The sequence below is a fragment of the Urocampus carinirostris genome, chromosome 12 (assembly GCF_059441175.1).
Source record: "Urocampus carinirostris isolate Australia breed hairy pipefish chromosome 12, RoL_Ucar_1.0, whole genome shotgun sequence".
Lineage (NCBI taxonomy): Eukaryota > Metazoa > Chordata > Actinopteri > Syngnathiformes > Syngnathidae > Urocampus > Urocampus carinirostris.
In genome coordinates this window covers 41,543,448-41,558,678 of record NC_142360.1, presented here as the reverse complement: position 1 = coordinate 41,558,678, position 15,231 = coordinate 41,543,448, and the positions used below count along the sequence as shown (strand labels likewise).

Sequence of the window (15,231 nt, the reverse complement as noted above, 5' to 3'; positions counted from 1 at the left end):
GAAGCCGTCGAAGAACATTTGGAAAATTGAAAACAATCACGCTGGGTCAATCAAAAGAGTCAAATCGATCCTATCAAAGACAGTCAAAATGGAATCCCCCTTTTCAGCGATGAAAATTGTCTTTCTTATTTGTTTACTACAGAAATACTACAAAAATACCCCTGCAGAAATACTCCAGTATTACTTTAAAAATGCTACATAGAAATAATCATTAAAAACCAGCAAAATCCTACAACAAAGATACTACAGCAGAAATGCTAAAAGAATACGCTGACGTCTACATTTTGAAGGATTGGAATTCTTCTTGAGAAGCGATTATAAACCTTTCAAACGCAACGCAGCAACTATTTACTCAATGCAGGACAGTAGAATCAAAACAATATTTGTCATTTCTAAATATTAGAACAGTATATAATTCGTAATAATATAATTTGATATCATTTCTATTTTTTTATTTAAAAAAAATCAACCACTTGTGTTTTTATTTCAAAATGGTCTTTTCCAATTACTTTATTTGGAAAAATTTAAAATTCAAAAACTGTGTACAATTCAAGTATGATATTTTAACCAAAACTGATTTGAATTATTGGGTGCTCTTTTTAAGGTTGTTTTCGTTTATCGAATGTTTATTTTCTGAATTGAATTATGGCACTCTTCGGCTTCCATATTAGACTACCGGAAAGAGTTTGGAGGAGGCGGGTCTACGGAAGCACGTAAGGGTTTCTTGTAGAGTGCACCCAAATCGATACTTTTTCTATATTGTCTGATTCCTATTTTGGGATCTAAAGTTATTTATTGTAATTAAGCTATTCTTTAGTTAATATTTGTCATCATAGACAACTTAAAAGTGCCGCTGTTTAAATACTGCTCACATGTTACAATATTAGGCAAGGTCATAAGGAAGAAGTGGAGGAGCGAGTGACGTCATTGTTTTGAAACCAAAGAATAAAGAATCTCTAAATGGCAGGACTTATTAACTTTGAAGATGAGGAAGAAGTCAAACAGTTTCTGGATAATTTGGGTGTGGAATACAGCTTCCAGTGCTACAAGGAGAACAAGCCCGAAGGTAAAAAGAGGCGCAGACATAGCATACTTGTCAATGTTTACGATTCTTTTCCTAGTTTTCAATTGTGTGCGGGAAACCATATCATAAATATATTGCTACGGATAATAAACAACAACAAGAGACACCAGGCATTGACTGCAATTAGGGAAAGAACTACTGCTCGTGTTATTTTTTTTAGTAAATAAAAATGCGTTTGCGCAAACGATCTTTGTTTTTATTCTGCATAGCCTGTCTAGCTGTGAGTAAATAGCTTCTGCGTGGTGTTTGTAAGGTTTAATATGGCTTAATCATTCATAAAGAAGTTGTAGTGTTACTGCCGTGGTATTTTTTGTACTATTCCGTTATCGGATTTTTGATTCATTCATGTAGTATTCTCCTAATATTACTGCAATAGTATTTTTGAAGTAGTACTGTAGTTGTATTTTTACAGTACAGTATTTCTGTAGTAAAATTTTGTAGCATTTTCTGGTACTATTTCCATAGTCGATTTTTTTTAATATTTCTGGCGTGTTTTTGTAGTATTTTTGCAGTGGTAATTCTGCTGTAGTATTACTGTAGTTGTATTTTTTCTTAAGACAATATTTCGATAGTAGGATTTGTGTAACGTTTTTTGACACTACATTATTTCCGTAGCATGATTTTTGTAGTGTTCTTGTCGTATTACTGCTGTAGTATTTTGGTAGTATTTCCAAAGTAAAGAACGAAGAAGACGCCGGACGAATTGTTTGTCTTGCTTACACAGTAACTAAACTGGTGTGTTAGTATTCCTCATAGTCTGTTTTGCTGTGAGTAAATAGGTACGGCTTTATAAGGGGAAATCCTTAATGAGGGGAGCAGTGGCCCTATCTTGACAGCCATGCTCTATTGATGAAATGTGTGTTTTTTTCATTGCAAATGTCTCTTAGGATGCCACAGGTTAGCGGATTACATGGAAGGAGTTAAGCAAAATTTTGAAGCTTCCGCAAAAATACTCCAACACAACTGCGACAAATATACGCATGCCGAAAGCTGCTACAAGCTGGGCGCTTACCACGTCACAGGAAAAGGTACGTACCGCCGTCTCTTTGTCGTTCAATGTCATTTAAATAAACAATATCAGAAAATAACAATCAGCAAAGAAATAAGATCAAGTTTGACACCCGCAACCTAAGCCAACTGGTCAAGTAGACACGGCCTACTGTATTTCAAGTAGTTTTACGAAAAGAAACCCCCAAACAGTTCATTAATAGGTTGTGCGTTTAACACTGCGGTGTGTAATAAAGAAAAATCAAACTCGCAACCTGAGACAACCTGTCAAGTAGAAATAGGCAACTCACTTCAAAGATTTCGTTTATAACAAAAGTCAACAGTAAAATTATATAAAGTGACTATACAATCCCTCTCTCACTCCCTCCCCTTTCTCCCACAGTCTCTATCCTTCTTGTCTTTCTATCCCCCCTCTCTCTCTCTGTCTGTGATAGCTGACAAGACGTCCCTCAATGTGGAGAGAGAGGTCGTTTTGGAACATTTCATGTTTAAAGACACTACACTAGTTTCCCCAAACGAGATGTCAAGTACAGTGAATTGAATGGCATAGCCAGGAGTCACACCCTGCTCCCCCACATGACAATCTCACTATCAGATGATTGGATTACTGGAACCGACTCACAAAGTTTTCCCTTTTAATTAAAACAATCTACGGCTGTGTTATGACAGGCCGATGTTTGATGTTTTCTGATCATAAAAAGTTTCAATTATTTAGTACTCCCTATATATTTATCGTGCCTTCTTTGATCAAGTCAAGTCGTGTTTATTTGTTTGGCCCTTTATCACAAACTACCGTTAAACCATCCCCTGACTCGAACCCTACAGTACACGAGGGCAACAGAAAATAACCGTCCGTGGGGACTGATAAACTAATTGTGTGCCGTAGAATTGGGTGGGCAGAGCTTGTATGTGGGTGGGCACTGTCCCCTCTGCCGCCCCTGTAACGCCCCTGGTCACGAAAGTAGGAAAGATCACGTATGAAAGATCAACTATGTGCCGGCGATCATTCAAGTAAACCACACTTGCCTCTCTATATTTTAACATATAAGTGATAAAAAACCTAAAATAATGTTCTCTTATAAGCTACAACTCGAGCCCGCGTGCACGGCTGCTTTCATTTACTCAATCTCGTGCTGATATTGATTTCAAAACAGTGCCACTTAAAGGACGGTGTCGTTTTTGCACGGTCATTCTGGCCCGATTCGCCCGTGAATTCATTTCGCGACCTGATTTTTCTGCGCCAGATAGTTTTTCCGGCACGCTGAGAAGGTCTGGGCAGTGCACTCCGCTTAGAGGGGGAACAGCAATGACGCCGTTTGTCTCTTTCTCCACCAGGTGGCGTAAGCAAGTGCCTGAAAAGCGCCTACTCTTGCTTCAGGCGAGCTTGCGAGGCGGGCGGCAAAAAGTCTCTGGACGCTTGCCACAACGCGGGCCTTCTCGCTCAGGAGGGGCGCGCCATGCCCGACGGCGCCCCCTGCCTGGACGAGGCCCTCCGCTACTACAAGAAAGCCTGCCTGGGCGGCTTCGCGCCGTCTTGCTTCAACCTCAGCGCCCTGCACATCGAGGGCAACGCCAACGGGGCCGAGGCCGACATGGGCGTGGCCCTGGAGTACGCCGAGCGGGCGTGCCGACTGGGCCACGTTTGGGGCTGCGCCAACGCCAGCCGCATGTACAGGTTGGGCCACGGCACCCAGAAAGACGCCCAGAAGGCCCAGGAACTGAAGGATCGGGCCAGGGAGCTGCACGGGGCCGAGAAGGAGAAGCAGCTGAAATTTGGGGAGTGACCTCCCCAAAAAAACTCTACAGTATGTCAAATAAAAGGAATCTGAGAACTCTTTTACTCGCGTTGGTGTGAAAGATTGCACTTTTCACGTCCGCACCACGATTATCCTTCCCAAAATCGCCCCGACCTTTTCTGTGCCGCAGGCTGCTCTAATGTCTGCCGATATTCTCACGGCCCGGTCAATTGGAGTCCCGTTTCTTTCCGAAATGTCGGAAAGGACTGCGCAGGCCGCAATGACAGTATCCCCGATCTGAAACAGAGGACGAGGAAAATCTCAAAACCTCAACGTGAGGAAAATAAGAAACCTTGAGAAGGTGATCCCTGTGGGGTCTAAATTGACCTCTTAAATGTGGGAGAGCTATTTACAAGTTGGCTAAAGCTGAAAAAGATACAACTGCAGTTGGAGAGGGGGAGGGGCCAGGAGAGGAGGAACTTACTCGCGTCCGTCTCCTGGTCGCGCTCCTTAACTCTGGGGGCCCTTCCTCCCTCAAACTGTATTTTATTTAAGTAGGACGGAGACAAGAAAGAAAGAAACGCCCCCTTTGGGCGCTACCATTATTTGAAACAGAAACACGATACCATTTGGTTTAGAGATACACACTTTTGTGGAAATAGTTTAAGCCCACTTTACAATCCCCCTTCCACGATGACCAGGGTGTATTAGATGTAGCATTGGGTATCAATACACAGAACTGAGTCAACGTCAGTTATAAAACATAAAGGTGTTATCTAAAATTGTTCAAGAAGTCCATGACGATGCAGCTTCACATCTCTGCCGGCTGGTCCACGCAGATGATGACATGCTTCAGGTCCAGGTGCCGGTCTGCTGACTCATCTCGACACCGACCCGGCAGCCGGAAAAGGCCGGAAAAGAAAAGTAGGAGGTGGGCATCAATCATAAGCTATAGAATTGTGTGTCTTAAGTCTAGATTTCAAAACTTCCGCTGAGGTTGCAGATCTTATATCCTGAGGAAGAGCGTTCCAGCACTAGGGCTTGAACGATCGAGTCGATTTCTTCTTGGCTCTCGGAGTCACAAGTGGCCTGTCATTTTCCCGGCAGGGGCTCCGTGCGGAGAAATCGAATCAGAGAAAATATGTCTGCTCAAAATGGTCGCGAGATGTATTTTCACAGTTTTGCGCATTTGTTTAGGGTGGTGCTGGCCCTGCCTAGGGAAGCCGGTTTCTCCTAGTTTTGAGGAACCTGTATTATTTTTTGAGTTTTTGGGTGACTTTGTAAAGTCTTAAAAAAACAGCAGTCATCAGCATTTTGAATTGGCATAGCAATCATACAAATGGCCTGAGAGCGAAGGATTTCGTACATGAATGTCGATTAAATATTGTGATTCTACATTCAACAGAGTTGAATGAAATATCAGTATTGCTTATATGTACCACTTGATTGCAGGACAGTCAAGTCCTGTTTATTTGCTTGGCCCTTATTCACAAGGAGTCTCAAAGGGCTGCACAGACCACAGATTACTGCAAATACTTGTTTTCTCTTTTTCTCTCTCTTTCTCTTTTCCCCTCTTTTTTTTCTCTCTCTCTCTCTTTTTTCTCCCCTTCTTTGCCCCTCTCTCCCTTTTCCATTTCCTCTCTCCCTTGCTCTATTTTTCTCTCTCTCCCTTTTCTTCTCGTTTTTTCTTTCTTTTTCTTCCTGTGTCTTTCTCCTTTTCTCTCTTTCACGGTTTACTCTTTTTCTATCGTTCTTGACGTAATACTTAGAGCCTGTTCTATCCAGAGTGCGATGATTTTTTTTAACAGCAGCTTGTGTGTGGCCTGCTTGTCAGGCTGGTCTGGAGCAGGGGTCTCCAACCCTTTTCAAGCGGAGTTCTTACCCATAAGTGCGAAGCCCACCCACTTTCATATGCATTTCTAAAAGAAGAATTGACAACGTCATTAGTAGGTTATTTTCGGAAGAAGAAAAAGAAAAATAGATAAAGAGAGAGAGAACGAGAGAAAGTCAAGAAAGTTTGGGCATATTTCTCCCGTATTGGCCAACGTGCACTGGCTCCCAGTCCGCCTAAGATGCTACTTTAATGTTCTCTTACTGGTATACGAATGTTTGCATAGACATGCCCCCTCTTCTCTCCAATTTGATTCCCCCCCCCTATTTCCCTACGCTCAGAAATGCTGTTATGTTTGTGACTCCCGGAGCCAAGAAGAAATCTGGCGGTGCTGTGAAACGCTCTGCCTCCGGAGATAAGATCCGCAACCTCGGTGGAAGTTTTTAAATCTAGATTTAAGACCCACTTCTATTCTATAGCTTAAGATCGATGCCTTTCTTTTGGCTACCTGGGCGGTGGCGACACGATTACGAATCGAGATACGTCGGCGGAGCGGCGTCTGGACCTGAAGCATGTCAACGTCTGCACGGACCGGCCGGCAGAGATGGGAAGCTCCGTTGTTGCAGTCATGCACAATTTCAACATACGAGCCGTGTTTTTGTGATGGCTGTCCACACCGTTTTGTGTCTGCGACATCTGTTTACCATGAGTCATCCTGGAAGGGGGATGACCACTTGTGACTTCTCAATGTTTCTTATTTTGCTCTTGTTGAGGTTTTGAGTTTTTCCTTGCCCGGATGTTGGTTTAAGATCAGGCGATGGTGTCAGTGTCATCCTGTCCGGTCCTTCGAGATATTTTGTGATCAAAGGCGAAACCAAAAATGTGACTTCTGTTCTCTTGAAAACAAAGCGTCAAAATTGAAGCATTTTGGATTTCATTGAACATGCAGCTAATTGAGCAGTAGGGGAAGTCGTTTTTTACGTGAATAACTTCTCCTCTTTCTGGTTTGAGTTCATCAAATGTTTTTCCAACGATGATGAACCGACTGCAGTATCGCATGATGACCACGAGACGGCAATAGATTAAAAGGCAGTTGAGCGACAGCATCATTTTTGTAACAAAAAGGCAAAATCTCGTACTCTTAACACTTCCGTTTTATTTGTCTCGTCTTTTTGTTTTTGGAATACAATGTTTTTTTTGGATTTAAACGACAAAATACTCGTAATTGATTGATGGGTTGATTTAGGCTTTATTGAGGCAAAACACGCTCAAAACACAGCACCAACAACTTGCTAACAGAAACAAAAAAATGTTGCACACACACGCACAAATACAGATATACCATTCCATCCATCCATGATCTGCACTGCTTATCCTCAGTAGGGTCGCGGGGGTGCTGGAGCCCATCCCAGCTATCTTCGGGCAGTGGGCAGGGGACACCCGCAACTGCTTGCCAGCCAGTCGCAGGGCACACACAGACAACTCATTCACATCCAGGGACAATTTAAACCGGCCAATTAACCTTACATGCATGTTTGCTGCTGGAAATGTGAAGTATCTATCTATCTATTCAACAAAAACATTTATTTTTTTCACTCTGCCTTAAACTTTGAACTCAATTTCACTTTTTTATTATAAGCACCTTTAAATTGGAATCCCTACAACTAAATGTATTTTAAACATATTGACTTTTCAGAGCAACAACAGAATACAAGAAAAAAACTGTATACGTTAAAAAAAACATTCAAAAAGCTCATCGTGAAAAAGACTGGAAACTGCTCCAGAAAACAAAAAGTTTGGGGGTAAATAATGTCTTAAAATATAACTTTGCTGTTCTGGCTCCTATTGACTTCCGGGCTAGAGAAAACGTTGCTTGACGTCACATCCGCCGAAGAAAGAATCTCTTGCGGAGAGATACCAACGAAGAAGAAGAATTTGAAGCCCCGCCCCTCCGCCGCTCATCCCCTCGGTCCTCATTCAAAACACAGCCCAGCTGTTGAAGGCTCACTGGCCGCTCTCGCTTTTCTTGTCATTTCTCGCCCGTTTCCTCCTTAAAAGTCTTTTATGCGCCTGCTGGAATACCCCAACGAAATACTGACGACTTCCAGCACGCGGGTAAGTCTTTCTTTCTATTTTTTCCCCCATTTTTTGATTTCAACGTCGACTTGGCTTCGCTACGCTAACGCAGCAATGATATGTGCCGCTTCACGTTTTTTTTTTTTTTTTGGGGGGGGGGGTATGTTTGTTTTGGAATGCGGCGTCCTCCTCCTTTCAAGGGAAAACAATCCATTTGCACCAAGCGTGGCGTGATTTGCGCATAAGCGATGTATTTTTTGGGGTATATGTGAAAAGATGCCTCGATGTCATCGATGTGGTTTTTAGCGTCAACTCACGAGAAGATAAAACGGCGAAGGAAATCCACATCAACACGCGCGTAGATCTGGAGGCATCACCGCGGAAGTGCGGTCGCGATATCGCGTCGAGTATAGCGCGCGCTTCTCCCCCTCCGAGCACTTAGCCACATGCTAATGCGGGGTAAATATCTGTCAATGGCGCCGCTTGAGTGGCATTGTTGCTCTTCAATTGGGGACTTTTGAGGCGGTGAGGTGTTGCTAGCCCTGCGGCGACAGCAGTTTGTTCCGGCGTGGGGGTGGAGGAGGTCGTAGTAGTGGCGGTGGTTTTGGGGGCGGTGGCGGTTGGAACCCCCCAGGGGGTGCTTTGGGTGTGGCGGGCGCTTCTCCCACTCACAATGCCGCTTGTGCATTCAAGCGCGCCCCATCTCTTGTCAAGACGCTTCGAAAAACAAGGATTTTCGGTGTCTGTTTGCAGGGGTTTCCCCAGACGGAGTAAAAGGTTTGGATCGGGATTGATAGCAACCTTGTGAACCATTGCATACAACTTGATAAGACACGGTCCTCCGGGGTGCACGTGCGAAAAAGTCTATCCATCCATGATCTGCACCGCTTATCCTCAGTAGGGTCGCAGGGTGCTAGAGCCCATCCGAGCTCTCTTCGGGCAGTGGTCAGGGGACACCCTCAACTGCTTGCCAGCCATTCAGAGGGCACATACAGCACACTGGACTATTTAGACCGGCCAATTTTCCTGAAATGCATGTTTTTGGAATGTGGCCGGAGGAAACCCATGCAAGCATGGGGAGAACATGCAAACTTTGCACAGGAAGGTTGGTCGCCGTATTTGATCCCGTGACTTCAGAACTGTGCCATGGATGTGCTAACCACTCATCCGCAGTGCTGCCGGCAATGAATTAATTATGTAACGAAATAAGGCCTTGATTGGCATTAAAATTTCTTAAGTCCAATATTCAAGTCTTAAAATGTGAACACATTAATAAGATTTCTTTTTGTTTGAACTGAAAAGATTGATTTAGAAGAAGATTTCTATGGAATTAGGAGTCATCTGCCAGTTTTGACTGAGGATCCATATGTTTTCCATATCTAAAACTTTGGGGGGTTATTTAAACGGAAAGTTTTTAACCGGATCAAAATGTGATAGCTTAAAATTGCCTTTTATTCATGTGGTGTTTTTTTGTTTTGTTACCATTGTTATTTTTGTTGTCGACTTGGTCTTAAATTTGATTTCAAAAGGCATTAAATAGTCTTTTTAGGGTCTTGAATTGTATCTTTCTTTGAGCTGCAGGGAAAACAATGAGTTCCGTCCAGGATATATATGGCACAGTCCGAACTACAGTTTACAGTCGCTAAGACACCACGTCTTTAAAGACTCCTTTATCCGGAAGCTCATTAAACAATGTATAATCACTCTTGATACACTTTACTTTGACAACCCATAGAACAAAGTGTAAATACCCAAAAAGGCCAGCCAAGCACCCAGAGCAAGTTGCTGGGGTGAGCAGATCTCAGCACGCTTCCCTATCGCGCTGAAGAGAATTGCACCGGTAAACTTTTCCTTTGCAGTATTCTTCCAAAACAACTCTGCTGGCATCTTGTTTTGAAACCATCGTTTTTGAAAAGGGTGACGGACAAATTAAGCCTCAACAATCTTTAGTATCTGCGGGAGGGAGGCGACTTTAAAGTGGTCTATTTCTCAATGCGGGACACAGGTTTTGATTTTATTGTTTTTTTTCATAAATCGGATCAAATCATCAAACGTCACACTGTGAAATAAAATGCATTGAAAAAATTGTTTTGGTCTGGAGAGCAGGTTTGGCAGTTTCTTGATTTTAGTTGTCAAATCAATGGTGAGACTCCCCCTCTCAAAAAAAAACAACAAAATATTTTGCTTTTAGGGTTCTTTCATAAATGTTCCCCACCCCTGGCCAAGCGACTTAACTTTTAATATTATTTCAAAGTTTATAAATGAAAAAGAGTGCAATAAAGTTGAGTAGCAACAAAAATCCACATAATGAGTTGCATGGTATATGTTTAAACAGTACAGTGATATCTCTGTGACCATAATCCCCCCTAAAAAGTAGTAGTAACTATTTTCATATGTTCCGACGTATTCCAAAATACCCCAAATATCAAAAGGAGATTGTATATTGTTTAGCCCGGGGCTGAGCTCAAAACGGCCCACGGGCTTTTGAATCCGACTCGCCAAATGGAAATGGTCAAATCATAAGGATAATATTTCTGTATATAATGACAAACGACTTTTAATGAAATATTGTTGTTCATAGTGAAATCGGATTCGATGATGGAGGATTCTGAGGGTCTTTTTAGTGGCCACCATATTGGATTGCGACCGTAGAAGAAAATCCAAATAGACATCGATCCACGTACTTTATAAGATTGGTCGAGGTTTTGAAGACGAAATATGAGGAAAGTGTGAGGGTAGTCAACAACATCAATCTCTACTTTATGAAAATGGACAAGTTGTCATTGGATCCCAGGATTTTTCTGTCAATTTCATACCCGGACAGCAGATAATTCCATGACGTACTGACCAAGCCTGCAAACACGGTGTAGAAGCCATGACTAAAACATATACTGATATTTCCAAGGATTTATTCCATACTAAAAAATGAGTGTCCGGAATAAACAGAACATACTTGGAGCAAGTTGCTTTGAGTGCAAGTGCTTTAGGAATCCCAACACACATTAAAATAGTGTCCGATCAATATTAAAAGCAAAGGGGGATTACCCTTTATTGGTGTATTCATTTGCTGACGGATTAAATGATGTCATTATGTCCAGTAATGTCTTGTGTGTGTAATTCTAGGTTGAATTCATAGTTTCTATTGTAAAAAAAGATACTTTTTAACAAAGTTGTTGATGATCCCAGAGTGCAAAAAAGATCACCATGTCAAACTCGACATACGACAAGGCGGTGAAAAGTTCAGACTCAATAGCAGAATGCTTGTTTCTCCGTGTCGTGACGATTCCGGAAGGGCGAAATCCATCTTTTTCGGATCTCCTGCTCCTCCTCCTTTTGTCGGCCGTAAACAGGATAAGTCGATTTATTCGTGGCCCGATACTGTCACGGCTGCTTCCCTTCCATCGAGTCAGTGTTTAGATTCTCCATTTCCGAATTGGCAGTCCATGCTGGTTTAGTTTCCCCGTGATGTACCCTCAATTCAGAACTACAAGCTGCTCCTTGTTGCGACTGCGGATAACGTCGAGCTGCTCTTTTCCACAACGCCTGCACTCGAATGTAAATGCGCTGTCGTTAAACACTGCCAGAGATGAAATCTTAGGGAAGGAAATATAGATTGAGGGAAAAACAACCCTATGACCGTTTCATAGTCAAGTCATGTTTATTTCTTTGGCCCTTAATCACAAAGAGTCTCAAAGGGCTGCACAGACCGCAGACTATTATGACATCCCCTGATCTAAAACCTACATGAGGGCAAACAATACACCGATATTGTCAACATGAAATATAGGTTATTCATATGCTATAGAATCGAAGTGTGTTTTAAGTCTAGATTTAAACAGTTTCACTGAGGTTGCAGATGGAATCTCAGGGGGAAGAGCATTCCACCGCACCGGGGCCCGAATGGAGAACACTCTCGGACCTGCGGATTTCTTCTTGGCTCTTGGGATCACGAATAGACCGGCGTTTTCAGAGCAAAGGCTATGGATCAGAACATAGGGGGAAATTTAATCTGAGGAAGCAAGTCCATGCATGATTTTGCATAATACCAAGAGAACCTTAAAATCACATCTTAAGCTAACAGGGAGCCAATGCAGGTGAGCTAAAATCAGGCTCATGTGATCAAACTTTCTTGTCTTAAAAGCCTCGCTGCAGCATGTTGTACCAGTTGAAGGCTCTTGATTTTGGACTTTGGGAGACCGGAGAGTAGTGCATCAAATCTTACACCCCTGAATCTTAATCGTAATTAGTTTCTGAGCCTCTGAAAGATCTTCAGCCCTACAACCAAGGTACACTTTATGCCATTCCTTTACGAGTTTTGCCCCTGCAACAATGGTTTTGCCACCATGTGGCCCCAGGGTTCAAATGAGTTTGATACCCTCTGCATTAACTAATTGGGTCACTGCTTGTCTCCTGGGTAAGACAAAAGACCATCTTTTATCTTGCAAAACAACATAAAAAAGTGATCGTGTTACCTCAGGAGGGTTACCGTAAATTCTGGACTACAAGCTGCCACATTTTAAACACAAATGCGGTGCGGATCATTTCTTTTTGTGGCAGCGCCGGGGAAAACGGTGAGCTGCTCTTTTCCATAACGCAATCGCTCTAATTTTGTTAATACAGAAGTGTGCCTGGAAACGTTGATGACGCCATACACAGAAATGAGTCAATTTTTCTACCAACATTATTCATGTAATTCGTAACTGGAGCAGAACGGTGGATTCGACAGTACTTTATTTAATCTTCACTACGTACTCCCGATGTATTTATCTTTTTCACCCACAAATCAAGTCCTAAATCTATACTTCCAAATTGAACAGCTGTGGAAGTTACCAAACCCCCTACACCTCTCTTTCTGTATCATCAGCGTCAATGTCGTCTTCCCTTCATCTCTGAAGAACAATAAAGCGCGAATGCAATTTTGTCTGTTATCGCAGCCACAGCCAATACAACACAAAGACACATTTGTGTTGCAATCTGGCACTATTCTCCACAGTATGGTTTCCCCGGCACATTCGTCTAGAACTACGGGACACTTGTTCACGGTTTATTTTGGGGCAGTAGTAATGGTCCTATGTTTGGAAAACACCCGACGCAAAAGACTCTAGAGTTTGTTTCTTGAATATGAGCTTGTGGTTTTTAATCTGGTGCACTCTGTAGTCCGGATTTTACGGTTGTTTCCGACCCTGCTACAAACAAAGCTGAAATAAGGCTGGATATTGAAACGTAACTTTGCAGGAAGAAGCTGGCAAATTATCATCTCCTTGGATTGCACGGCATCTCGTCATGTCAACCGAGGCAAGACGGTTTCCCCGTGACGCTACAAACGTTAGCGCCTTCTGGGCAAGGCTAATCCTCGCCATGCCCATCTGTCGAGCTGTCGTGTAACTGCTCAGCCCAAGGCCGGCAAATGTGATTAGTAGGAGATTACATCTGTACTCTTATGTGTGTGAAGAAACCTCAGAACCGGAATCCCGTTTGTACAAAACAAAGGTCTCAAATTGGCTGGGGCTTTCGTGTCATCGAGTTGCCTCGGACCCCGCACTTTCTCGACTTGGGCTTATTTACACGATACCCTGCGGTGCGTCCTGGCTCTTCTTGGCTTTCTTGTTGTGTCCAAAAAGAATATTGTAGAGCTTTCCCAAAGCATGCCGGAGTGTCCGAAGCAGCCGACGAACGTGGCATCTAATTTGAGTCTTTTGTTTGAAGGGGCGTTTAGAAAAGAGACGGAGGGGTCGTGAAGGAGACGGTCGCCGCTGTTGAACTGTTGGTGTTACCTTGTTTCTGCCTTTGCGCAGTGTGTTGACAACATAGTCTCTGTATCAGAAATGAAGTTTTTGGGGGTCATAATACACAATAAATGAAGCTGGAAAACACACATCAGACGCATACAAACTAAAATGTCTAAGAGCATTTCAATCATGAATAAAGCCAAATTCATTTTAAACTGTAACGCATTGTATTTATGATATTGTTCTCTCGTTCTGCCTTACTTAACATATTGTGCAGAAGTCTGGGGCAATCATTCCAAATGTTCACTCCGGCCCCTTTTTATCCTCCAAAAACGTGCAATTAGAACCATACACAGGGTAGGATATCAGGATCATACTCAAATTTTTATTCCTGCAGTCCAAATTATTAAAATTAGTCCAATTTTTCACTGCACAACTGCTATTTAAGGTCAATAAAAACATAGTCACATTGCTAGAAACCCACCGAAATGTAACTTGATTTAAGCTCAGGTTTTGGACATGTTGGAGAAAGATTTGGTTGCCACACTTTGGATTGATATTGCCTTGCTCACAGATTTTGATCACAAATTTTTGTTTTGTTGTATAGGGTTCAGATCACAAAAATATTGCTTTACTTACTCCAGTTGAGACCGATTTGCTCCTGACCAACGTGATCCTTCCTAGCCATTGTGTGAAGTTGCTGCTACCTTGTGGGTGTTTTACTTTGATGTCATTTTATTGAAATGAAGGGTTTTACCCAAAGCCCGTCTTCTTTTCTTTCAGGAAGCATTTACATCTTCTCTTTTAGCCCAACGGTTGCGGAGTTACAGTGATTTAAAAAGCACTTATCAAACGGGGGCGCCGGCGCCACCATGGTAATTAAAGAGGTATCGGTGAGATTAGAATATTGGCTTTGAAAGTCCTTCAAAAGTGCTTGAATTTGGCCACGGAAAAGGTTTGCAAACCCCGATGTATGGCCTGAAAAATATTTCCACACCTTAATTTGTTTCCAGAGATTTTGTACCCTACTTGGGGTGTCATCTTGCACAATCCATCCCCGAAGTGTTTTGGGTTCCATATTTGGATCGACCGATGAACCCCCCAGCCGTCCCGTCCCCCCTTCCGTTCCGACCGATAACGCGGCTGCTCAGTTGCCTAGGCGACATTGAAAAATTCATCGGGCACGTTGATTCTGCATAAACGGAGGTGCAAAGTCACAGCACGTCTCCGCGTCATTATTTCTATCGAGGGATTTTTGTTTTCCAGGTGTCGCTGGATATTGCCTGTGGCGCGTGTTATGGAGGCTTGGATTATTATTATTTTTTTACATTCGTGTGGGAAGGAGGTCAGATGTAATGCATGCGAGCTTTTCCACTTGAGGCGGGCCGATCTCTGAGCCCGGCACGGCCATTCCCCAGCTATCTTTTTTGCTAGCTTTAAAGGTATGCCATATTTAGGGCTGCAACTCAAGATTATTCTTTCCATTGATTCATGAATCAGATTTCTTCAAGGTATTTTTCTAAATGTCCCTCTTTATTCAAATATTGAAATTTGGAACAGAGAGACAATAGTGCTCAAAACGACAGAATATCCTGTAGCGGAAAACCATAATGAAATTAAATTGTGTGTCAATTAACTTGACGATAAACAAAAATACATTCAAATATATGGGCGGCGCAGTGTGCGGCACAGTTCTAAGGTCTTGGGAACCTGCGTGGGTTCAAATCCAGCTACCAGACTTCCTGTGCGGAGTTTGTATGTTCACCC

The 15,231-nt window shown here is 42.7% G+C and overlaps 2 protein-coding genes across 5 annotated transcripts in view; both read left to right on the top strand.

Annotated features, from left to right (window-relative positions):
* Positions 1-682: 682 nt before the first annotated feature.
* Positions 683-3,928, top strand: coa7 (cytochrome c oxidase assembly factor 7). The gene is made up of 3 exons (XM_088350349.1): positions 683-1,066; positions 1,972-2,112; positions 3,428-3,928. The coding sequence occupies exons 1-3, from the start codon at positions 961-963 to the stop codon at positions 3,874-3,876; spliced, it is 696 nt and encodes a 231-aa protein (XP_088206475.1). The 5' UTR covers positions 683-960; the 3' UTR covers positions 3,877-3,928.
* A 3,701-nt stretch (positions 3,929-7,629) lies between these two features.
* ralgps2 (Ral GEF with PH domain and SH3 binding motif 2) overlaps positions 7,630-15,231 on the top strand; it is a 94,558-nt gene continuing 86,956 nt past the window's right edge. For all 4 annotated transcript variants that reach the window (XM_088349156.1, XM_088349155.1, XM_088349154.1 and 1 more), the window contains exon 1: positions 7,630-7,774. The gene's annotated coding sequence lies outside the window, so the exon portion shown is untranslated. The remainder of the gene's footprint in view (positions 7,775-15,231) is intronic.

Coding starts and splice junctions, on each gene's coding strand:
- coa7 (XM_088350349.1), top strand. CDS start 961: ATGGCAGGACTTATTAACTTTGAAGATGAGGAAGAAGTCAAACAGTTT. Junction 1,067..1,971: donor CAAGGAGAACAAGCCCGAAG/GTAAAAAGAGGC, acceptor AATGTCTCTTAG/GATGCCACAGGTTAGCGGAT. Junction 2,113..3,427: donor TTACCACGTCACAGGAAAAG/GTACGTACCGCC, acceptor TTTCTCCACCAG/GTGGCGTAAGCAAGTGCCTG.